Here is a 23,651-nt window from a genome sequence, read left to right as displayed (position 1 = left end):
GCATAAGTTACACATGACAAAAGATTAGAAATACAACACATTTAGCTAAATACGTTGGCAGTGAGCACATTTAAGCTTCAGATTAGGTTTCTTAAAAATGTGAATGAGTTATTTAAATTGACTCAGGACATGTTTTCTACATTTCTGGCATCTTGTTCCCACTTGAGTCAATCAGGAGAGAGAACTCCACAAATTTATCTTCTGTTTGAGTGGCGAGACTGTGAGACCCATCATCCTATCTTCTGAGTTTGCTGATGACTGATCCATTTGAGGCATGTCGCGGTCTCCCCTGACAGAGAGGTCTCTCTGATGATGCAAGCAATGCGTTCATCTGCAGCTTTGACTGGGAAGAGCTTACTGTAGCTGTCGTGGGTTTTTTTGTGTGTACTTATGCAGTTTTGTTGCATAAAGTTTCACATTAAAGGGAAATTTCAGTTTAATTTCAACCTGTCTCCTATCGTCCTAAATTTGTTTCAAGTGACTAGTGACATAAAAATAATAGTTAGCATGTTAGCCGTTAGCCTAGATACAGCCGGGGCGCATAGTAGCGTCAGACCTGTTAAAACGTAAGTGAACGGGCAACCTTCAAGTGCAAAGTTAGTCCACTAAACAAGCTTTTTTTCCACAAAGACCGCCTCACATCGTTAGGATAAATGTCAGAGAACATATAGAAAACGACACGTAAACGTGTTGTCTTACCTTACCGGTGTGCTGCCATGTTTGTTTACCATTTAGCTCTGCTTTCCAAAGCGCGGCTGAAATATCGTGAGAACAAGCAGCCATCTCATACCGTGCCTGAAATCTCGCGAGCTCTAGATAAAGCCCAGCTGGATACTACTCCAGGTGGAGGTGTCTCGTCCTCGGTCACATCCAGACCTTGAAAATAAGGCTGCAACCGGTCCCATTCCTTGCAACAGAGGCATTCCTCTTCTGTGGGCACTGGGGCACAGCATTCACAGGTACACCACCAATCTCCAGAGCTACGCAGCCTTGCAGCAGCCATTCCTCCTCTCTCGTCCTCTACCTGTTGCGCCTCTCTCTCTCTCCTCCTCCTCCGTTCTTCAATTTCACGAAGCTCTTCGTCAGTGTATTCTGGCTCAAATAAATAAGGGCGGCCATCAAACTCTGCAAAATCAAATTCCTCCTCCACAAAGTCGAGGTCTGGCAAAAAGTCAGCCATTATCCTATAAATCTTTCATAAAATAAATGAATGAACTTTTCAGGCTACTGTCCGGTTCTGCCTTCCAGCTGTTGCTGCTTGTTCTCGCGAGATTTCAGGCACGGTATGAGATCGCTGCTTGTTCTCATGATATTTCGGCCGTGCTTTGGAAAGCAGAGCTAAATGGTAAACAAACATGACAACACACCGGTAAGGTAAGACAACACGTTTACATGTGGTTTTCTATATGTTCTCTGACATTTATCCTAACGATATGAGGCGGTCTTTGTGGAAAAAAAGCTTGTTTAGTGGACTAACTTTGCACTTGAAGGTTGCCCGTTCACTTACGTTTTAACAGGTCTGATGCTACTATGCGCCCCGGCTGTATCTAGGCTAACGGCTAACATGCTAACTATTATTTTTATCTCACTAGTCACTTGAAACAAATTTAGGATGATTGGAGACAGGTTGAAATAAACCAAAATTTCCCTTTAAACCATTTTTGTTTAACTTCTTGGATGGTTCTTATAACAGAGGACACAGAGTTACCTCCTTCCAAGTCTTTGATTTACCTGTTCCTGTCACACCACAAATGATAAATTATATAACTTCAGTCTTAGCGTGTTTGCTTCATGTTTGCAAGTCTATAGGATGCACCTATCCCTAGTAAAAATCACCTCCATATATGGTGGTCGCTGGCTATTTATGGGTGGAGATGTATGCTAATTGCTGACTAGCAGGACCATGCTGTCAATTTATGATTGATTGGCATTCATGAACATACACACGTGCCTACAATCAAATCTAAGTTTTCTGTGCTGTTCATGAATCTGGTGTAGGTTTTTAGAAAAAAGGTTTTTTATGTGCAAATCTACTCAGATTTCATGAATGAGACAAACTGACTTCAGCTGTGACACTAAATGTATCATTTGTCTGTTACATATTTGAATGTTAGTCTCGTACGTGTCGCAGCTATCAAGATGCTGATTCTGATGTGCATTACAGTGTTTTGCTGGTTCCATCACGTTGTCTTGTTTTATGCCTGTTATGTGGCACTGAACAAAATGTTGCACATTTTGTCAGCTTTCAAACCAATTTGGACGTAAATTAAGAAAAGATTTAATGGTCACTTCCATAAAATCTAATGCCTCCTGGAAATTAATAATCTTACAGCACTAATTTCAGTCCCTTTTAAACCTGCTGGATAACCTTTACACATTTTGTTCTGTGTCACAACAAATGTTCTGTGTATGTTGTAAAACACTAATGTCTTGTTTTCAAATAATCACTCATTGATTACATGGACAACAAAAGAATCTGAATACCAGTAAGTATGATTGTATGCATCTCTGTCTCACAGAATTTCTCCCTTCAGTTTTCCTACTCAATTATTGAGATTATTTTCTACACTATGTTTGTACTTAAATCCTGCACCTTACCTTTTTTATGTTCTTGTGGTTTATGTTCTTTTTATCTGTCCTTACCTCTCAGGTATCTTCATTTTTGATTTTAGTTTGGATGTATTTGTATTTTTTAGCTTGAAGTATTTTGCATATTTTTCCATGGGAATTGTTTTAACTAACATTATAAATTCACAGAAAAGGTCTGTCCTTTTCTTGCAACTTTTATTTGATTTGTTTGGATGTTTTTTTATGCAACTGGTATGTTAAATGGACACAAGTCTTTATGTTTCTTGCCACCAATTCGTTTAATTTGGGCCTGTTTCTGCCTCATATTGATATGAAATATATTGTGGTCCTTAGTGGGAGGAGAAGACCCTACCTATACAGGAAACGCGCCATCCACAGAGGGAGGCCAACCTTCCCAGATGAGCCTGAGTGTCCGACAGGGGCGGCAGACGAACAGCCCCTCAAAGGCTCCAACGCCTTTGTCGCCCGCCGAGAGAGGAGGAGAAAAGTTAACATGTCAGTGTGGGAGCAGAGAGCCAACCAGCTACGCAAACGTCGCCAGATGGCAAGCAGAGAGGAGCTCTTTGGAAGCCCCACTGAAGACACCATCGAAACTCCCACAATCCCCAAACACGTTCCCGCCCTCTCCCCAGAGGCCAGCCCGGCTCACCTGCCCGAGTCCCCCATGTCGGTGGGGATGCCCCTCCCCGAGCCCCCTATGTCCATCTCCATCCCCATCCCTGATCCCCCCACGGCCGAGTCTCTGGTAAACCTGAACGATGACAAAACAGGAGGAGCTAACCACAGAGCCACAAGCGGGGGCAGGCACAGGATGGCCCGCAAATTCAGACCCAGTCAGGGGCCAGAAGAAGGGGCCAGACACAGACGGCACCGCCACCGGGATGCTCGCTCTGAAGCCAAGAGTCTGGACTGCACCCAGTCACCACATGAGGTGCCACAAGTCAGACGGTCGCACAGCCAGGAGAGGAAGATACTGGATGAGAGGGAAGAGAAGGATGACAGAGAGGAGAAAGAGAAAGCAGAGGCGGAGGAAGGGTCGGGCCAAGATGACTGTGGAACATGCATCGTCAACCCCTATGCAGAAGTTGGAGAAGACTGTCGTAGGTAAGCCTGTTCTTGTGTATTTCTTAACGAAGAAGTATTAGGTTCAACACTCTCTCATGAACTTTAGCATATTGTGACCCTTTTGTCCTTGTATGAGATGAAAGCCATTTTAACTTGAATGTCACTGAATATTTTTCCCCTGAGAGAAACCTTATTTACATGCCCATATTTTCATTAAACACTGACGTTTTTAGCTGAGAAGAAATCCATTCATAGAAATGGGGACAAAACATAGACTGTATAAAATAATGGATGTAGCCACTGTGACGTCACCCATTGGTTTGAGGACTTTTGTCATGAAGCCTGGAGTTTGGCATTTTGACCGTCACCATCTTGAATTTTTTGAGCCAGAAGTGACCACATTTGGAAAAGAGGGTGGAGATAACCCTGATGCTAGCTGTTAGCTTGGTTAGCACGGTGCATTTACAGTTATGGTTAACTGTATGATGCTAGTGCTAATGTAAATTTTTGCTAGCAAAAACAGGATCAGAACCACTGGACAAAACGTACTTACCTAAAAAACTGAACATCAGTCTTCTTAGAGGACATTTTAGTGCAACCAAACAGAACAGAACTTTTTAGGTAAGCAAATCGTTACCATTAACTTTCATGAAAACACACTGAATTAACGACGCTGCATCTGTGAATCTGGGGTTATGCCATTGTTGTCTAATAATTGTCCAACCAATGTAGTCGCCGTGGTAGCAACGGGGCACCCACCTTTCACTAAATATTAAGCCTTAATAGCATTTAAACAGGTGAGTTATATAAAAACGTGTTCCCTGTACAGTTGTCATGAACGAGGAAATAAGCTATAGAGACCAAAACTGTTTTTGTTATGTTTATTTCTGCTGTAAAGTTGGGCATTTTAACATGGGAGTCTGTGGGGATTGACTGGCTTCTGAAGTCAGTGGTGGAGGATGGCGCTTGGGAACAAAATCCACAGTCTATCTTTAATGCAAAATGCATCCCCACAATAATTCAGCTGAATTTAATTGAGGCATCAAAAGTCTGAGTTACACAAATCAAGTGTGTGTTTTCTAAACATAGTCCAAAGTCTTCTCCCTCTTTTTGTTTCCTCCTAAAAACTGAGATATCTATTTGTGTTGTCTAACTGCTGAGGCCTCATGTTGCTTCACATGAACTTTGGAAAGCATTTTTGCTCAATGTGAGGACTGTGGCTTTTGTCCCACATCAGAAAGGAACAATTACAGCAACCAGTGAGTCTTGGAATGTTCATATTGTATTGATTGTTGTTTTAAGACAGACTCGAAAAAATGTGGACCTATCCTTTAAAGTAAAAAGACTACAGACATCCTGAGGATGTACAGTGGTACTTTAGCTCATTGCTAACAGTTGCATGCTAACATGCCCACTGTGACAGTGCTGACATGCTGATGTTTAGCAGGCTTAATATTTACCATGTATTCATCATCTTGCTTTGGCATTTGCTAATTAGTACTGAACACCAAGTATATCTGAGGCTGATGGGAATGTCTTTAGTGATGCAGGTTTTTGGTCCTAAACCAAAGTGTTGGACAAATGAAAATTTTGACCACATGATAAGTTAAGAGATCACAAATCATCTTGAGGGAGACGTGCATGCCCGCGCCAGATTTCTTGGCAATCCATTTGATACTTGTTGAGACATTTCACTCTAAAGCGGACAAAAATGGTTGACCGATGGACACTGCCATCTGCATAGACATGCTGCTATCATCGCTAAACACTCTCTCAAGGGAGAAAATGACATTTCAGTTTTAAGATAGCTGTGCAGCAAGAAAAGGATGATACCAATACTGTATACAAGAGCTCTTGCACAGCTCTTCCTATAGGAGAGATTTCTATGTCGTAACATATCTTTGTGGTGTTGCACTGATTTAAGTTCAGTGATCTGTTCTTCACTGTTTCAGAGACCTTCCTGATCCTCCTCAGTGTGAGCAGCTAATGGACAAGGACCAAAACATCCCAGTGGAGCCCGCCTTAGAGGCCACAGAGTTCACTGTGAGGGCCATGGAGTCCGAGAGCCGCCAGGTCTCCTTAAAACGTGAGAAGTCCAACCAGGGGGGAAGCGTTGCCATCGAAATGTCCGCACAACCGCTGCTGGAGCTCACGCCCATGACAGGTATCGCTGTGATCACTTCACACTCCTTTACTGTGCATCATAAAGTGGGATTCAGTGTCGGTATCACTGTGGATCACCACGTGTAGGAGTTTGACATCTGATAAAGTGCCACACTGGTGACTCACATTGTTCTTTCTTCATCATCCATGTCCAGCTGAAACAGCTTTGTTCTCTCCACTCGCACCTCTGTCTGGGTTTTAGTGAACAGTAAAGAGTTGGAGGCGTACCACTCTGAACAGACAGACAAAGAGGACGACACAGAGGAGGAGGAGGAGGAGGAGGAACCTCCGATACCTCCCAAACCTGTCGCTCCAGATAGCATGTTCATCTTCAAGGCCTCCAACCCGTAAGATGCTGCAAATCTCACAAAATCCCTGATTATGAAATGAAGTAGTGTTTCATCCACCAACAATTAACATCTTCCTCTACGTCGATCCACAGTATCAGGAGGATCTGTCACTATGTCGTCACCATGCGCTACTTTGAGATGACCATCCTCCTTGTGATCGTGGCGAGCAGCATTGCACTGGCTGCTGAGGATCCTGTGTGTACCAATTCAGACAGAAACAAGGTGAGATCAAAATACACGTCCGGGATTAGACATTTTAGGGTTTAGTTGTGAGAAGGCCAAAGAATGAGTACACCATGACGATTTTGTAGTGTCTGACAAACAAGAATTGTAGATACTGTCGATAGTTTCCGTTACTTCCTGATATTCAGACAAGCAGTCCTGAGAGCAATTGCTTCTCCTGGCATAACCAAATTTGGTCAGAGTAATGTCAGGCCATCTGGCTGAAGTCACGTCAGGTCATCTACACTGTAAAACCTGCTGTCATGGAGAAAGACGAGATGTGTTAGTTGTTCAAATGTGGAGAACAGCAACACGCTTTTAGAACGTTCTATCCTCAAAGACATTGCTTTTATACATGCAAAACGTAACAGAGGTAACGGTGAAGCTGGAGAGTGAAGTTCAGATACCCTCTCATCTCCCCACAGCTGGCTAATTGCTGCATGAAGTAGATGTCAATGTCTGACTGTCCATTTGGGAAAGGTACAATTTCTATGTCAGAAAGGTGTGTGGGGGAGGAAGTTACAGATGCTGCTTAAAGACCTCTTCCACTCAGAGATGTCTTCAGTTAATGTTCCCAAAAATGTCTGACCTTGACTATACTGGGTTGTATCTGTGCACAGTTTGTCACTAGAGGAGGAGTTTTCATAAGCTAGCAAACAACATTGACAAATAAAAGATGCTAGTTGCTGATTTTGGAGCACAGCAGACTCTTTATCTGAGTCTGGGTCTGACTGAGGATCAGAAAAGTACGGCTGATTCGCTTCGATATTTCGTCTAAAGTTAACGCTTGTCATCTTGATGCACAGTGCTCTTTCACTGCTCAACCTAGGGTAAGCAGCTGTGGTGGGTGGGGCGGACACCAGATCCACATTTACTCAATCAGTTGATGTCTGAAGTGTCTGCTGATTCATATAGCAGTCTTAGATTTGTTTAACTTGACACCACACCAGAGCAATCTGAGTGTTGTCACCTGAGGCCTGTACTACGAAGCCAGTTCAACTTACCCAGGGTTTTCTTTCGTTATCTGATTTGACTAATCTTAACACTGGCTGTCTGGTAAAAAGAGAACCAGCTTCATTGTACTAAAAACCCAGAGTTAACCCCAAAGTGACCTTGCTAACTTTAAATCCTGCTTCACAGTAAAAGCCTCTAATGTGTATACTCCATCTTTTCCAGACGTTCGTCTCCGTAAGACTGGAAAAGACTGAATGAAAAATCAGACCTCACTCATTCTGAAATATTAGTTTTAGCTTTCAGGTTTACTGTTTTGATGTCGAGTTGACATTACACCGTGTCAGCAACAATGTGTCGTGACACATTTGGTGTCACACACTTACAAGGTGAGAGTCGGCAGTTTTGCTGGGGAAAGAGCTGTGCAGTTTGTTTTTCACAACTCTGTGTCATGGAGAGTGTCACGAGTAACCAGATCAACACTTACTAGTAAAATCTACGCTTTAGTGTGAGTGACATTCAAGCTGAGGACACAAAGTCACATTTCAAATGTTCCACCCCAACTACTGTATTTATTCTGTTGCCCGACAGACCCGACTCGACATTTGTGCTGCTCTTGAAGGAGAACAGAAGATCTGAAAGACTGACTTCAGACCACTTGAAAATCTTGATAGACGCTATTCTGCATCAGTGTACAAATGGAGGAGCTGCGAATACATTTAAATAAATGGCGGATGGTGGTGAAGCGGCTCCAGACAGATCTTTGAAAACAAAAATTAAGCATCAAATCTTAAAAGACATTTTTACGTTTTACGTGCGTCCTTAGGCCTTTAATTTATTTCTCATACCATCTGCTGTTCCCTCCTTGCACACATGCTCACTCACAATTTCTTGCTGTCATTGTCTCAAATCGTCAGTTGAGATATCAGCTGTTCTGTCAGCTGATCATATTTAACCAATAACACAGGACACACCTTCATTGTTGGTCTATCATCTTGCTGCTGTCTTTCTAAATATGATTCTCTTTCTGCCTTAAGTACACTCATGCTGTAGTTGTGTGCACCCTCCACCTCCCCATCACTATCAGTCTCAGCAGAGTCACCAGCCACCACCACCACCCACAGTGTCTGGACTCCATGGGGTGATCTATCTTGCTGTGTGCTCAGGGCAAACCGCCCTCGATTACAAAATCTCCTTGTAGAGTCTGGGCGCCAAAGTCTTTCTGTCTAATCTTAATCATCTCTTAATCTGTTTTAAACAAGTGTTAAATTGGCTCAGACAATGCAAGGTTGCAATTTGTTTGACATCTGGCATGAACTTTATACATAGACACAACTGCTCAAAAAAAATAAGGGAGCACTTAAATCACACATCAGATCTCAGTGAATGAATTGTACAAGTTGAAAATCTTTACTGATGTACACTGTATACTTTGTTGAGAACAAAGAAAATGAAAAGAAGAAAATGAGTGCAACCCTTCTCTTATCCGTGAAGAGGCGCCAGTGGTGGATCTACAAATTCTGGTGTTCTCTGGCAAATGCCGATGGAGCTGCACGGTGCTGGGCTGTGAGCACAGGTCCCTCTAGAGGACGTCAGGCTCTCATGCCACCCTCATGGAGTCTGTTTCTGACAGTTTGGTCAGAAACATGCACACGCATAGCCTGCTGGAGGTCATACTGTAGGGCTCTGGCAGTGCTCCTCCTGTTCCTCTTCACACAAAGGAGCAGCTGCCGGTCCTGTTGCTGGGTTGATGCCCTTCTACGGCCCTGTCCAGCTCTCCTCGTGTAACAGCCGGTCTCCTGGTATCTCCTCCATGCTCTTGAGACTGTACTGGGAAATACAGCAAACCTTCTTGCGACCTTACGTATGGATGTGCCATCCTTGAAGAGCTGGACTACCTGTGCAACCTGATTGGGCTGCAGGTACCGCCTCATGCTACCAGCAGTGACAAGGACACTAGAAGAATCAGTCAGGAAGGATAAGGAGAGAGCAACTGTCTGTGGAAACCACATGTAAAACCATTCCCTTGCTTTTGCCTCTCCATCACACCTGTTGTCACTTCGATTTGCACCAAAGCAGCTGAAACTGATTCACAATCACTTGAGCTTCCTACATGGACAGATTGATATCCCTGAAGTTGACCCTTAATTGTTCCCTTAATTTGTTTGAGCAGTGTATATTGTCAGGGTAGTAGTGCTTGAGTCCGCTCTCGAGACCACTTTTTGTAGTCTTGCACTTGTGTTGGTCTCGGGCTCAGTTATTGAAAAGTTGTTCCTGGCTGCAGATTTGGGATCAGTTGTACCTGTGTTATGTTCAAGCTACAGCATCTCCTCTGCTCTCTGTGTCAGGGTCGAGCTACACTTGTTACTGTAAGTGCAATAAAACCTTTGTGAAAAAGACAATACTCATGTTCAACAAGCATAAACACGCATAAAAGGCGATATTTGAATTGGCTCTAATCCTCTTTGTATCATTTGGTGTTTGCTTAAAATGGTAAAGTGTGCTGATTTTCTGCACTATGACAATTAGTCTGTAGCACACATGGTCTGTAGTATGGATTTGGGACACACAGGAGGTGAGTGTGTCCCAGAATGATGCCTAATGAGAGTACGCACCCTCAGAAAAATCTGTTTTTATGTCTATAAATCATCCAGGTCCTCCGTTATTTCGATTACGTCTTCACTGGAGTGTTCACCTTTGAAATGATCATCAAGGTGGGTAACTGAAACATGTCTTTACTCCACTTTTGCAGCACCAACCACACTTTAAAAGATTTTACCACAGCTGCTCCCAATGTTCTAAGAGTTGTTTCAGTCCCTGTGCGTATTTAATCTGTTCACTTTACGTGTCCGTGTGGGTGTGTTGTTTGTCCTCCAGATGATAGACCAGGGTCTCATTCTGCACGATGGCTCTTATTTCCGAGACATGTGGAACATCCTGGACTTCATTGTGGTGGTGGGAGCTCTGATTGCCTTTGCTCTAACGTGAGTCACTATATAGTGCTGCCTGCCGATGACTAATGACTGACTCACTGCAGCAAATCATTTTCTGAGCATACAGTATAGCTATAAACGACCTTCGCTCTAAGACACCTTTGCAGCTTCGAAAAATTGTTTGCTACATTGCAGCTCAAGAACTGCAAATACGGAGGCATGCATGGCCCTGTGCAGTGTGTATCTTGGATTTAACTGTCACTATGGTCCCAGAAAAAGAGGAAAAGATTTGTAATTTGAGGGTATACTCATGGGTGGAGTGTGATGCTAAAAAGCCTCTACAATATTTCTTCTTGTCGCCGTTCCCAGCATGAGTGTTCCAGATAACTCGCTAAACCTTTTGTGCCTTTTGTTGTACCGTAGAGGATTGTATTGCATGTTAATTTCTCTGTTGTGAATATAGCTGTGATCCTGCGAGCTGTGCTCACGGTGTATCTCTCTTTATGCCTCAATTTTTCTCTGTTGTTCCTGTGGATTTTATCACTGTTGGGCTACCAGGAATGTGATGGGGTAAAAATTTCAGTCACACTAAATGTAAACGTCTCCCATAAGCTTCTCATATAGATTTCTTTTCTTTTTTTGTATGTGTGTCATTTATCCTTTTGGTATTCGGTGTGTTTTTGTTTGTTTTTTGTTTTGTTTTTTTGTTGTGTCTTCCAAATCTCACCAAACTGCAGAGCCTGACAGGTGGCAGGAGTAACATTTTTGATAATTTGGGCACACTGATAAGTCATTTCTGTTCTTTAATGTGTGATTTGTTCCCTCAAATTATTAATTTTTCCACATTAATTGATAGAAAATACTATTTTTTTTTGTAAAATGGAACAATAGAAGATTAACATTCTTGTATAAACAGCCAAAACCCAAAGTAAATCCGTGAATCTCACTTGAAATCCTTAAAACTTTATAACACGCACACAGTTTTGCAAACAATTCAAGGTTACACATTGCAAAAATTATCAGATATTTTACCCGTGATACCTGCTGGGCTCCGTACAAACACACTCAGGGTGAAGTTCTCTGTGTTTCATTGTGGTTTTCAAAACGCACTTGTGTTGACATTTTGGCTTTTACTGTAATTTCTTTTTCACTGTTTTAAGTTTGTCAGTGCCATGTGTCTGTGTGCAAGAGTTTGAGTTTCCAGCTATGTTCCTAAGTGCTTTATATCGATGTCAACAGAAACAACAAAGGCCGAGATATCAAGACAATAAAATCTCTCAGAGTTTTGAGAGTTCTGCGGCCTCTTAAAACCATCAAGAGGCTTCCTAAACTCAAGGTATGATGCAAACACCCTCCAGTGTTTTGGTTGTTGGTGTTATTTCACAGATCTCTGACAGACTGAGCTTGCTTTGCCATCCCTGTTGTGTTTTGTCACTTCTAGGCTGTTTTCGACTGTGTGGTCACGTCTCTGAAGAACGTCTTCAACATCCTCATCGTGTACCAGCTCTTCATGTTTATCTTCGCTGTCATTGCCGTGCAGCTCTTCAAGGGGAAGTTCTTCTACTGTACTGACAGCTCCATGAACACAGAGAAGGAATGCCAGTAAGTGGACGTATTTAAACCAGTGATGGGAGACTATTAAAGCAGCAATACCACAGAGTAGAAATGTTCTGTTACGAGTAAAGGTCTGGCATTCAACATTTTTCTTGAGTGAAGATACATAAATATAACTTAAAGACATACTAATTACTACAAAATTATGTCAAATCAGGTCAAGTCAGTTATATTTATATAGCACATTTCATATGACAAGTGTAAACTCAATGTGCTTAAGATACATCAGACATGACAAACATAAAATATATAAGATAATAAAGTATAACATATATAAAAACAATCAGGACATGATAAAAACAAACAAAATAAGAAGGCATTATTATTATCTTTATTCTTAAAAAAGGGAGATAACAATAATAATACCAATTCCTAAAACAAATAAAAATACACTTAAAAACCTAACTAAAACTTGCAAAAAAAGATGTTTTTAAAAGATCACATTTTGCCTTAAAGCGTCCATGTTTGGTGGCCGAAACGTCTCTGGGTAATAATAATAAAGTCTTATCTTAACCTTTAATAATACATAATCATCATTTATTTGTTGATTATACTTTGTATTATTAATCTGAATATGCAAAGTAACTAGTAACTAAAGATATATGATAATGTAGTGGAGTAAAAAGTACAATATTTGCCTCTAAAGTGCATTGCAGTAGAAGTATAAAGTAGCAGGAAATGGAAATACTCAAGTACTAGCACCTCAAATTTGTACTTAAGTACGGTACTTGAGTAAAAGCAGTTCCCACCACTGATCCTAAAGACATTTACAGTCCATGACTTTCAGTGTTTGGAATAAATATATGTCTTAAAATCCTCCATTGATCCAATACCACACTTCATGATGTAACTACTGGTGAACCAGGTGAGAGTGGACTCAAGCGCACGACTCTGGAGACAGTTCGGGTAAAATAACTCAGTCTTTACTGGTCAAAAGGAAGGTTCAGTACACAGTAGTAGTATCAGTGGAGGCAAACAAATCCAATACAGAGGCAGAGTCAATCAACAGGCTATGTCCACAAAAGGCTGGAACGCTAAAAGTACAAGGAGCCAAGACAAACTGGCACAGAGAGAAATAAAGACACACACTAATTACTGTGGTGAGGGGAAGGATAACCAGACACAGGTGAGGCTAATCAGGGCGGGACAGACAATCAGACACAGGTGACGTCATCAGAAGGGAGGGAAAACGCACAGAGGGCAGGAAGTGATCTTACACGAGAGGAGATGTGAGTTTCAATGAATTAAATTTAAAAAAACATAACCTGAGAAACTTGAGCTGTGACACGTGACAGTTAAAATGTTAACGGCATCTTAAGTTGAACGAGTTCAGAGAGGAATATCACACAACCATATCATCAGATGTGAAAGCTTAAAGAAATAGTTTGACATATATTTAGTCACTTTAATGCAGAGTTAGGTGAGAACACTGACACCACTGTCATGTGTGTTTAGCTTAGCTTAGCATAAAGTCTGACGACAGGGCAAACAGCTGGTCATGGTAATAAAATTGACCTTCCAGCGTCTCTGCAGCTCACCAATTGACATGTTACATCTTGTTTGCTTACTTCGTACAAAAATGGGTTCACAGGAGGCTATGTGCTGGATCAGTGGTTCTCACTCAGGGGTCTGGGGACCCCCAGGGATCCTTAAGGGAGTTCCAGCAGCTCTTCAGGAAATGAGTAGTTTCACTCTTTAATTTACTATAAAGGTGAGCCCAGTGTGAGTAAGAGTCATAAGAGTAACTTATGGGTTTCACTTAGTCCAGAGTTATCTTCTCGACCATAGTTGACAACTATATAATTCTGGTCTTAATCATATCTGACAACCAAAATCTTTTCAGATGGAGGTCCCTGAAGTGAAATCGTATCTAACTGGGCTCAGTGACCTAATGTGTATCAGTGTAGGGGTCGTTGGCACCACTGTGCTGGACTATTTCTTGGCCTTCAGGCAAACTTCAGATGAAACGCCGACCAAAAACACTGCAATTAAGTAAAGATAAAGTTACAGTACTAAACGTAACTCCCTAATGACCAAAAAACAGAAGAGAAGAAAAAAGTGTCGTCTCTCCACGGCAGAACTTTCTAGCAAAGAGTTTACATACACAACAACTCAGTATAATTAACGTATAGATAGATTTAATCACTACATTTCTGACCTTTTAGAGCAATGGACAAATCTTGCACAAAAGTCCTAACGCAAATAGCTCACATTACAGAATTCTGTGTAAGCAGGCAGAGGAAAATGACCAAGAAGTGCAGCCCCCCATTCTTTATACCCCCCCAGATGGTCTGTGATTGTCTGCAGATCCCTTAATTCTCCAGTTAATATTATTGTAACATAACAAAAGCTTTAATACCGTTCATTTTCGTTCAGTCTGCTGGTTTAATCAGTGAATTAAGTGAAGCAATGACCTGTGGGCCTCTCTGCTCCCTACAGAGGCTACTACATTGACTACAGCAGAGACAAAAAGGAGGTGAAGAGGAGAGAGTGGAGGAGACATGAGTTTCACTACGACAATGTCTGCTGGGCCCTCCTTACACTTTTCACTGTCTCAACTGGAGAGGGATGGCCTCAGTAAGTGGATATTCACTCAGTTCTAACGTCACAATTTGCCCACAGAATGTTCAGTTTAAGGGATAAAAATGTTTTTAAATTCAAAGAACGATAGATGATCTCTCTGTTCTCATGGTTTTTTTTCCTGCTAGGGTCCTGCAGCACTCTACCGATGTCACAGAGGAGAGCATGGGGCCGAGTCGAGGGAACCGGATGGAGATGTCCATTTTCTACGTGGTTTACTTTGTGGTCTTCCCGTTCTTCTTCGTCAACATCTTTGTGGCTTTGATCATCATCACCTTTCAGGAGCAGGGTGACAAGATGATTCAGGAGTGCAGTCTAGAGAAGAACGAGGTGTGCAACGATTGAAACAGTTAACATGTACAAACACACACAGATACATACATATTCATTCATGTCTGTTTTACTACATTTCTCTCCATCAGAGGGCCTGCATCGACTTCGCCATCAGTGCCAAGCCGATGACCCGCTACATGCCCCAGAACAGACAAACCTTCCAGTACAGACTGTGGCACTTTGTGGCATCGCCCTCGTTTGAGTACACGGTGCTTGTCATGATCGCTCTCAACACTGTGGTCCTCATGATGAAGGTAAAGCACTCCACACAGCAGGATTCATTGTGTTTATAGTGTTTGCCTATTATGGCGCTACAAATTGTGAGTTACAGCCTTGAAATCCATTCATTCACAATTTACAGACAGATCTCTTGGTTCAGCTTTTACCCACCACACTGGCTGTAGTTAGCAGGGTGGAGGTTTCTGGCACTGTTTCACTTACTTCCAAGGTGCATGGAGAAAGGAAAGAAGTGTAAAGAGGTTCAAACTCCAACAACACGTAGTATAAAGAACAACTTTAGTGTAAGACCATTTAGGCTTGTGGCATTCATCAGATGGCCTTCTGAAATTGGTCCAGTATTGAGCGAGACCCCCAGAGATGGCAGCAGGGAAACAGGCTGCAATGTTTGCACCGTCAGTAGGGTGACCAGGTCTGGTCTGTGGTTTGTGAGGGACAATGTGGGACACCTGCCCCCACCCCGCCGCGGACAACTGTCCCTGTCTCCTCCTTCAAGGCTCATCCGCCACTGTCCTCATTAAAATGTCCACGAGGCTAATATGGTTTGCCCTCATTCATTTTTATTTCCCTTTTCTCTCTCTTATGGGTGTAAGTACTCAAAATAAATGAATTAAACAAATAAAATGACCACCCAGGCTTACAATCACTTACCACTTGGATAACAAAAGGCACAACTCACGAGTCCAGGGATTCACTGGCACTGCAGTGATGGTTGGAAAGGTCAAAAGAGCAGGAACAGTAACAAAAGTCTCAACTCACACGTCCAGGGATTCAGGGAATGAGCAGAGGGGGAAAGAAGGATGAGGGGGAACTAGCACGTATAGCACTGCTACTATGACAATAAACAGAGAGCCCACGTGGGCCGGCTGCTGCACGCAGCTTCGTCTCATTGGCCGGGGGGGGGACGCTGGTGCGGGTGACAACAAATCATGGGGGACATGGTCTCAATTTGTGTGACGCGTGAAAAGAGACAGAAATGCTGTGCAGTCCCGCACAATGCAGGACGTCTGGTCACCCTAACCGTCAGTGTACGTCCACTAAAAGTGCTTGTTTTTGCCACTGACAGGCTCAGATTGTTATTCTTAGTGTCTGACAACTTATGGAAAGGATCCCTACTGAGGTCGATCTCTTTGTTAAAGAGTAAGATCCTCAGTGTTAAACCAAAAACAGGCCCAAAATCGTTTTCACCAAACCCACCAGACTTTAAATTAAAGAGTAATTTTAGCCTTGTAAAACCTACTTCATTCAAAATCAACAGAAACAAAATAGAATTTACAGAAACTGTCTTGGTCCATTGTTCCACTGTTCCAACAATCACCAACTCTGGTTTGGTTTAAATAAACCCTTAATTCACCCAGTTAGAGAGAAAACATACTTTTTATACATGCTAAAATTACTGTTTATTTAAACGGAGTCTGGTGGATTTGGTGATGGCAATTTCAGAGCTGTTTGTGGTTAAACAAAAAGGACTCTCTTTACCAAATGGTCTATCTCTGTAGGGATCCTTTTTATAATGTTGTCATACACTTAGAATAATAATCAGACCCTGTCAGTGGCAAAAACAAGCACTGTTACTGGACGTAAACTGACCCTTTAGGTTTCCAAATTAAATGGTTGTGGTAGTCTGGCTTGTTTACAAGGTGTCTGATCCTGTTTATTGCCTGTCATTGGACTTAACTGTTTTTTCACTTTAAAGTGAAGTCTTGCACAGATGTAAGTGTGCGGAAATCCTCTCTTTGCTTTTGGACTTTTATGTTTCCAGCACCTTAACCAAGACTGATCCAGGTTGAGCGGTGGTCCGACTGCAGTGAAAGAAACCTGCAAAATTCACAGTGCTCATGTTTGTTCATTTATTGATTATGGTGGAGGTTTGATTGAGACCACACTTTTCCTCACAAATCTTAGGTATCAGAATTTCCAACAAGCACCTGAATGTACCAACATGGGTGTTACTCCTTAAAGGAAGACTTCACACACAAAAAATAGTCATTTGTATTTAAAGTACTCACCTGTGTCATGTTAAATTCATGAGGAAAACAGAAGTTTCCAAAAGCATTTTCAGAATTTTCAGCAAAATTATCCATTTACAAACTCCAAAGCCAGACCTCATTGACAAAAACAATATTTTTACCTTTCTGAACACAGGAGCTGCTGGTCTACTACTGCATTGATCAGTTAGTTTGTGATATTGTGTGACTATGGTGAATCCAAACTAACTCTTTAAAAAACCAAAGTCACACAATAACACAAACTAACTGATCCAGGCAGGAGTAGAGCAGCAGCTTCCATGTTCAGAGAGGTAAAATGGCTCTTTCTGTCAATGCAGTCTGGCTTTGAAGAGCAGTTCCATGTCGAAAAAGACCTGTCTGCTGGGGAAGTACCGAGTATAAGACTGGATAAATGTGACTTGGATTATACCGTGCAAGTTAACCAAAACCAAGAAGTGCAACCACATCACAGCAGTTTCAGCCTCTTTACATCTGCTCTTCATGGCCTGGCTCCAGATTACATTTCAGACCTGTTAGTCCCTTATGAACCTCTGCGTAGTTTGAGATCCTCGGGCAGAGGACATAAGGCTGTCCGAGTCACTGGCTTACTTTGATTCTCCTAAAAATGTACCTCTATTGGAAAGCATATTCTGACTTTATCTGAGCTGTCTGTCTATTTTATTGCTATCTTATTGCTTTTAATGCCCATTTATTATCTTGATTTTAGCTTTGGCCTTCCTTATTTTATCTGTTACTAGATGATATTTTATGACATGTTATTTGTCAAAAATTTCTTCACAAATTTAACACAACACAGGGTGAGAATGAAACCTTCACCCATCTCAAATTTAAATTTTCTGCAAGAACATTTTCATACCATAAACTGAAACCAACAACTGTGTGGACGGCAGAAAATCAATCTATAAAGTTCTGATGTGTTGTAGAAAATGGTTGTCAATATTGTGAATTATGCTAAAATTATGGGCTTCAACAATCCATCATTAAGAACTTTGAAAGTGTGTGAAGGTAGATGTCATGCCTGTCAATAAATTCAAAGCGATCAGTGACAATTTTTTTTTTCGACCCGTTCTCTTTCCCTTCAGTACCACTCGGCCCCGACAGCCTACGACACGGTCCTAAAACACCTCAACACGGCCTTCACCGTCCTCTTCTCCATGGAGTGTATACTCAAGATCATGGCGTTTGGTTTTGTGGTGAGTATTAACACAAGAAAACATCACGCATAAAGAATTTGTCTGTGCTGAATCAAATTACTTAAAATATTTTCTTTTGCCGCAGAACTACTTTCGAGACACTTGGAATATTTTTGATTTCATCACTGTTCTTGGCAGCATCACTGAGATAATTGTGGATTTACAGGTAAGCTACTGCCAAGACACCATTCATTTTCACAATGTTGCGACCCGACGGAAAAAAACGATACAAATAGCCAGCGTTAAATGCAGCATCCTTTCTTTCCAAGTTTCCCGCGTGTGTTACGATCCCTGCCTCCAGACACAACTTAAGTCATGTTGTGATGAATTTCGCCATCTGTGTTTTACATCCTGTCTCTCCCTTCTGTCTGCCACTCTCTCCCTCCCTCCCTCTCCCTTGTGTCACCCTCTCTCCAACCATTTGTGCGTCAGTCCGTGAACACCATCAACATGAGCTTCTTGAAGCTTTTCCGGACAGCCAGGTTGATCAAGCTGCTGAGACAGGGCTACACCATCCGCATTCTGCTGTGGACCTTCGTGCAATCTTTCAAGGTTGGGCGTCTTATTTCTCGTCACACCAAAATATTTTTTAACGCAGCATTGTGACAAGTTTTAATTAACTGTCTCGACTGTCTCTTCTCCAACAGGCTCTTCCTTACGTCTGTCTTCTCATTGCTATGCTTTTCTTCATATACGCCATAATTGGAATGCAGGTATCCTGTCACTAATATATCACTAATACATCAAAACAGACACTTTTAAGAAACAACTGCAGACTATGTGACTGAATATGATATTTTTTCTTATTTTATCATAATTTTCATGGATGTTAAGATGTATTCTGACCTTTATATGAGGTCATTTTAACCATTTATTGATGTATTTGATTGCTTTCATGACTATATTAATGTTTTATTTGGACATTTTCGAACATATGGACCCCAGGAAGATTAAAACTGCTATGGCAATGGATGGAGCCAATAAAATAACCACAGCCTTTTTTCCGCAGGTGTTTGGAAACATCAAGCTGAATGATGAGAGTCACATCAATCAACACAACAATTTTAAGACCTTTTTCAGTGCACTGATGTTGCTCTTCAGGTAGGCTCATCAAAAAATATTTTTTAATGCCTTGAGTTTTGATTGTCTTAAAGGGACAGTTCATCACAAAACCAGCTGCTGGGTGAGCTAGCAGTAGATGCACGCTTCCTTTTGCACAGTGATACAGTTGACGAGTGTAGTTTGTGGATTATCTTGAGTAGCAAGGCTGTTGAGGTTGAGGTTTTCAAATGTATTTTTGGCACTTTGAGCACCACAAGCCGAGTGCCATCTGGTTCCATTGTATTCGACAGCAGGCAGACATCTCTACGGCCAATATCTCCAACACTCAGCAACTGACACCAGAACAGTTTAGACTGATAAACAGTACTACAAGTAAGACGAAAAATATATATTTTTGATTTCAGGCTGAACTGTCCCTTTAATTTTCTCAAAACTGGGTCTTAAATTGATGTTAACTCGTTGTTTGTGTTCAAACCACCAGGAGTGCAACAGGCGAGTCCTGGCAGGAGATCATGCTTTCGTGTCTGTCGGGTCAGGAGTGTGAACCAGACCCCTCCATCCCCCCTCTCATCACGTCTCCAGACCACGAGGGAGGCTGCGGGACCGACTTTGCTTACTGCTACTTTGTCTCGTTCATCTTCTTCAGCTCGTTCCTGGTCAGAGCTCGACCATTACAGCACTCTGATTATATATTTTTCAAGTTCTCTGCTGTCTTTGCACGCTGCTTTTCTTCTTAAATGTTTCTTTATGTCCCCTTTTAGATGCTTAATCTGTTTGTGGCTGTGATCATGGATAACTTTGAGTACCTGACGCGAGACTCCTCAATCCTGGGTCCCCATCACCTGGACGAGTTTGTTCGCATCTGGGGGGAGTATGATCGTCTGGCATGGTGAGATTTGACTGCATTACCTCCCTCAAAGTGGTCATGTTTTTGGTTGCTTTGTTTGTTTGTCTGTCAGCAGGATGAATGAAACTTGGTGGAAGGGTGTGGCATGGGCCAAGGAAGAACTTCTTTTACAATTTTGGAGCCAATCACAGGATGGATACACAAACTATTTTTCACTTTTGCTGGAGTATGTCCAGTTGTGTTTAGAAGCTTTTATTGGTTATTTCTGTCATGATAGGAAGTGCCTCTCTTCTGCGTTGCAGTCTTTGCCCTGATGCAGAGACACCAAGATATGGAAGAACCGGAAATGCAAACCGATCAGAACAGACTGGCCTTTTTTGGGAGGGACTTAGAGACACGTTGGTTAAAATAGAGCGTCTCACACCAGGTTCACACTAAACGCAGAACCCCTGTGAAGCGCAGACCGCTTCCTTTTGGTGCCCATATTAACAGGTTGGGCCCTTCACACAAGCTCCATAGTTGGCTTATGATCTGCAGTCACAGTTTTGGTGTCTGATCCGGCCAGGCAACTACTGACAAGCACCTCTGTGTCCAGGGTGAACTTGGTCTTAGACAGAGGGTGAATACAGGTGTCCCAGCACAGACAGTATGAGGAAAATGAAATGTTTTTTAAACTTTAAAGTGTGTAAACATACCCTAGTATGAACTGAAAATACAAGTATGAACCTGACAATAAGCGTAATAGGTCGCCTTGACCTTGGACAGTTCTACTCAAATCCAAATGTAAAGTGCATGCAATAATCTCCAACAGAATTATGAAGGAAAAATGTTCTCTGCGTTTTAGGAGCACAAGCAATCATAGTGACCACACTTAAAAGATACATATAAATGCACAGCTGGGATCATGAGGCTTCAGCTATGCACAACCATATTTTAACATCATACTTTTGGGAGTATATTCTGACTTATATAGAGGTTGTTCCTGCAGACCTGCATATCATAGAAGACTGGATTATCTTGTAGTAACTGCCGCATTTTAACACACATTTTGTTTCAGGCAGCAGAGCAGACCCACCAGCAGTCATGTTCTCTGTTTATCCAGCAGAGGGCTGTCAAAGCATGTGAAACACATTTTTCAGTGCAGTGCTGTCACATTTAGCACAAGTTCTCAAACTAAAAGCCAAAAGAGCATCTAGAGTTCACTGAGCTAATGTTTTGCTCGAAAAAGAAACACTGTTCTAAAAATCTAAAATGCCACAAAACAAGTACAAGACCTTGAAGAGGGAACTCACTGTTTGTCCTCATTTGTATCAGATCTGCCGCTCATTAACCTCTCCTCCCTCTGCTTCTGTTTCTCTCCGCATCTCTCCTCACTCATCTCTCTGAAGCGGGCGTATCCACTACACTGCAATGTATGAGATGTTGACGCACATGTCACCGCCGCTGGGCCTGGGCAAAAAATGTCCCGCAAAGATCGCCTACAAGGTATCTCTTCTTCCTAAACACAGAAGGGCTAGATGAAATGAAAACTCAAGTGAAATCCTTTCTATTATATAAACACTCAACCAAGTGGTTCCCAACTGGTGGGTTGTGATCCAAAAGTGGGTGGCAGGACCATTCTGAATGGACAACAGTGACTCGCAAACGTGTCAAGTTTGTAAAAAAATCCACTTTATTTTTAAGTACAGTCAATTTCCGGCACAGAGCTTTTATTTTTAGGTGCTGTTTCCTGCTGTAGAGTCACTGATGGATAGCTACTTGACAGAGATGACAAACTAGCTCGACGACATGGCCAAACACGAGTATGATGCTGAATATATTAAACTGTGTGGACCTTGAACAGATGACTAAGGAGGAATCTGGACCCTGTGGCTGCACCAGTTGGGATTTAGGGTATTGTATTTAGGGTAAATTCAAGGACACATACCAACAAACAGACTATTTTGAAGTCAAGGTTAAAAAAACTAAAGGATGTGGTTGAAGTAGCCAAAAACAGATTATATCCGGTGTTGTTACTATTATTCGATTTAAGAAAATGTATAAAGACTTAAATTGTTTTTGTGTGGTATTTTGTACTGAAAGTGTAAACTGAAGAAGTAACTGAGTGAATTAATCTCCGTCTCCCGTCCCTTGTTGTCTCTCAGAGGTTGGTGTTGATGAACATGCCTGTGGATGAGGACATGACCGTCCACTTCACCTCCACCTTGATGTCACTCATCCGCACAGCTTTGGACATCAAAATAGCCAGAGGTCAGAGTCACTCATTAGCATGTTGTGACTGTGAGATGGCATCTAGGGCTTTGACTAACAATTATTTATCGTTATTAGTTTATCGTTATTATCGTTTATTTGCAGATATCGTTTATTGTTTATTTGCAGATTATTTTATGACCTAAAATAGTGACAAAACCCAAGACACAACTCACTTCATTTAGAGTGAACAAATAAGTTTATTATATGGTGCACAATAATGTCATATTGTGAAGACCCCGTCATGAAGTAGTGATATTTAGGGGGGTAGCGAAGCCATGGTAAGTAGAGGAATATTCCCCCCTCTGAAGTCTAGACACTGGTGACGTTGGTGGTGAATTGGTGAAGAGATTGCCGGAAGATCTGGATGATTGGATGTGGAGCAGGACTCCTTATGAGTTCAGGGAGGAACCTTGAGTGCTGGATGTGATGAGGAAGTGAATGGGATGGAGGAGGGACAGTCTGTTCGAGCAGAAATGACAACTGACAGCAGCAGAAAGGAGAACAATTTTAAAGTTTGACAGCATTATATGATTTGTTTAAGGAGGTTGTGGCAGTAGAAGCTGGAGTGGGAGAGAGATCTATGAATGAATGACAACATAAAGACTTCTTCACTAAGCTTCACTAAATTGCTTGTTCTGTCCGATCAACAGTTGTTAAGGACATTAAAATAACATATTCTGTGGCTGACTGTGGATGTGTCTCACAGGTGGGGAGGACCGCATCGCTCTGGACAGTGAACTACAAAAAGAGATCAGTATCATCTGGCCTTATCTGCCCCAGAAGACCTTGGACCTACTGGTACCTATCAACAAAGGTCTGGCTTTAACTATGAAGGAAATACTCAATGTAACGCTGAGAGACAAGCAGTCACGGTTAATGTAGCGTGTCTGCCCTCACAGATACGGACATGACAGTGGGGAAGATCTACGCCTCCATGATGATAATGGACTACTTCAAACAGAACAAAGCCAAGAAGCTCAGGCAACAACTTGAAGCTCAGGTCAGCTCTGCGTGCTGTTATTATGCACTTAATTAAACATTGAACAGAATTATCAACGCACAACTTTTGCTTTTGCTTCCATTTTTCACAGATTTGTGCAAACAAAAGACTTGATTTTCTTAAATTTTGTGCATTAATTTTAAAATCTGTCGGTGAGTACTTCTCATCTCCAATGTAGTTTTCATGAATTTGGCAGTACATCCAACCTGCCTCACAACTGCAGACCACACCAACTCGTAAGATAAGATAA

General features: G+C 41.9%; 1 protein-coding gene across 1 annotated transcript in view; it reads left to right on the top strand.

The window, feature by feature from the left end:
* The window catches only part of LOC125901916 (voltage-dependent R-type calcium channel subunit alpha-1E-like), a 94,522-nt gene that overhangs the window by 63,422 nt on the left and 7,449 nt on the right, over nt 1-23,651 (top strand). Inside the window, exons 21-42 of the mRNA XM_049597935.1 lie at nt 2,923-3,693; nt 5,607-5,818; nt 6,020-6,164; nt 6,260-6,389; nt 9,995-10,054; nt 10,218-10,324; nt 11,513-11,609; nt 11,715-11,875; nt 14,327-14,464; nt 14,596-14,797; nt 14,890-15,054; nt 18,129-18,239; nt 18,325-18,405; nt 18,672-18,791; nt 18,887-18,952; nt 19,249-19,340; nt 19,783-19,957; nt 20,063-20,190; nt 21,537-21,633; nt 22,293-22,398; nt 23,108-23,215; nt 23,301-23,401. Coding sequence (XP_049453892.1) covers nt 2,923-3,693; nt 5,607-5,818; nt 6,020-6,164; nt 6,260-6,389; nt 9,995-10,054; nt 10,218-10,324; nt 11,513-11,609; nt 11,715-11,875; nt 14,327-14,464; nt 14,596-14,797; nt 14,890-15,054; nt 18,129-18,239; nt 18,325-18,405; nt 18,672-18,791; nt 18,887-18,952; nt 19,249-19,340; nt 19,783-19,957; nt 20,063-20,190; nt 21,537-21,633; nt 22,293-22,398; nt 23,108-23,215; nt 23,301-23,401 — 3,373 coding nt within the window. The remainder of the gene's footprint in view (nt 1-2,922; nt 3,694-5,606; nt 5,819-6,019; nt 6,165-6,259; nt 6,390-9,994; nt 10,055-10,217; nt 10,325-11,512; nt 11,610-11,714; nt 11,876-14,326; nt 14,465-14,595; nt 14,798-14,889; nt 15,055-18,128; nt 18,240-18,324; nt 18,406-18,671; nt 18,792-18,886; nt 18,953-19,248; nt 19,341-19,782; nt 19,958-20,062; nt 20,191-21,536; nt 21,634-22,292; nt 22,399-23,107; nt 23,216-23,300; nt 23,402-23,651) is intronic.

Source organism: Epinephelus fuscoguttatus, linkage group LG15 (assembly GCF_011397635.1).
Source record: "Epinephelus fuscoguttatus linkage group LG15, E.fuscoguttatus.final_Chr_v1".
In the NCBI taxonomy this organism is placed as follows: Eukaryota; Metazoa; Chordata; class Actinopteri; order Perciformes; family Serranidae; genus Epinephelus; species Epinephelus fuscoguttatus.
Note: the sequence above shows the minus strand (reverse complement) of the source record. Positions and strands in the feature narration are given on the sequence as shown.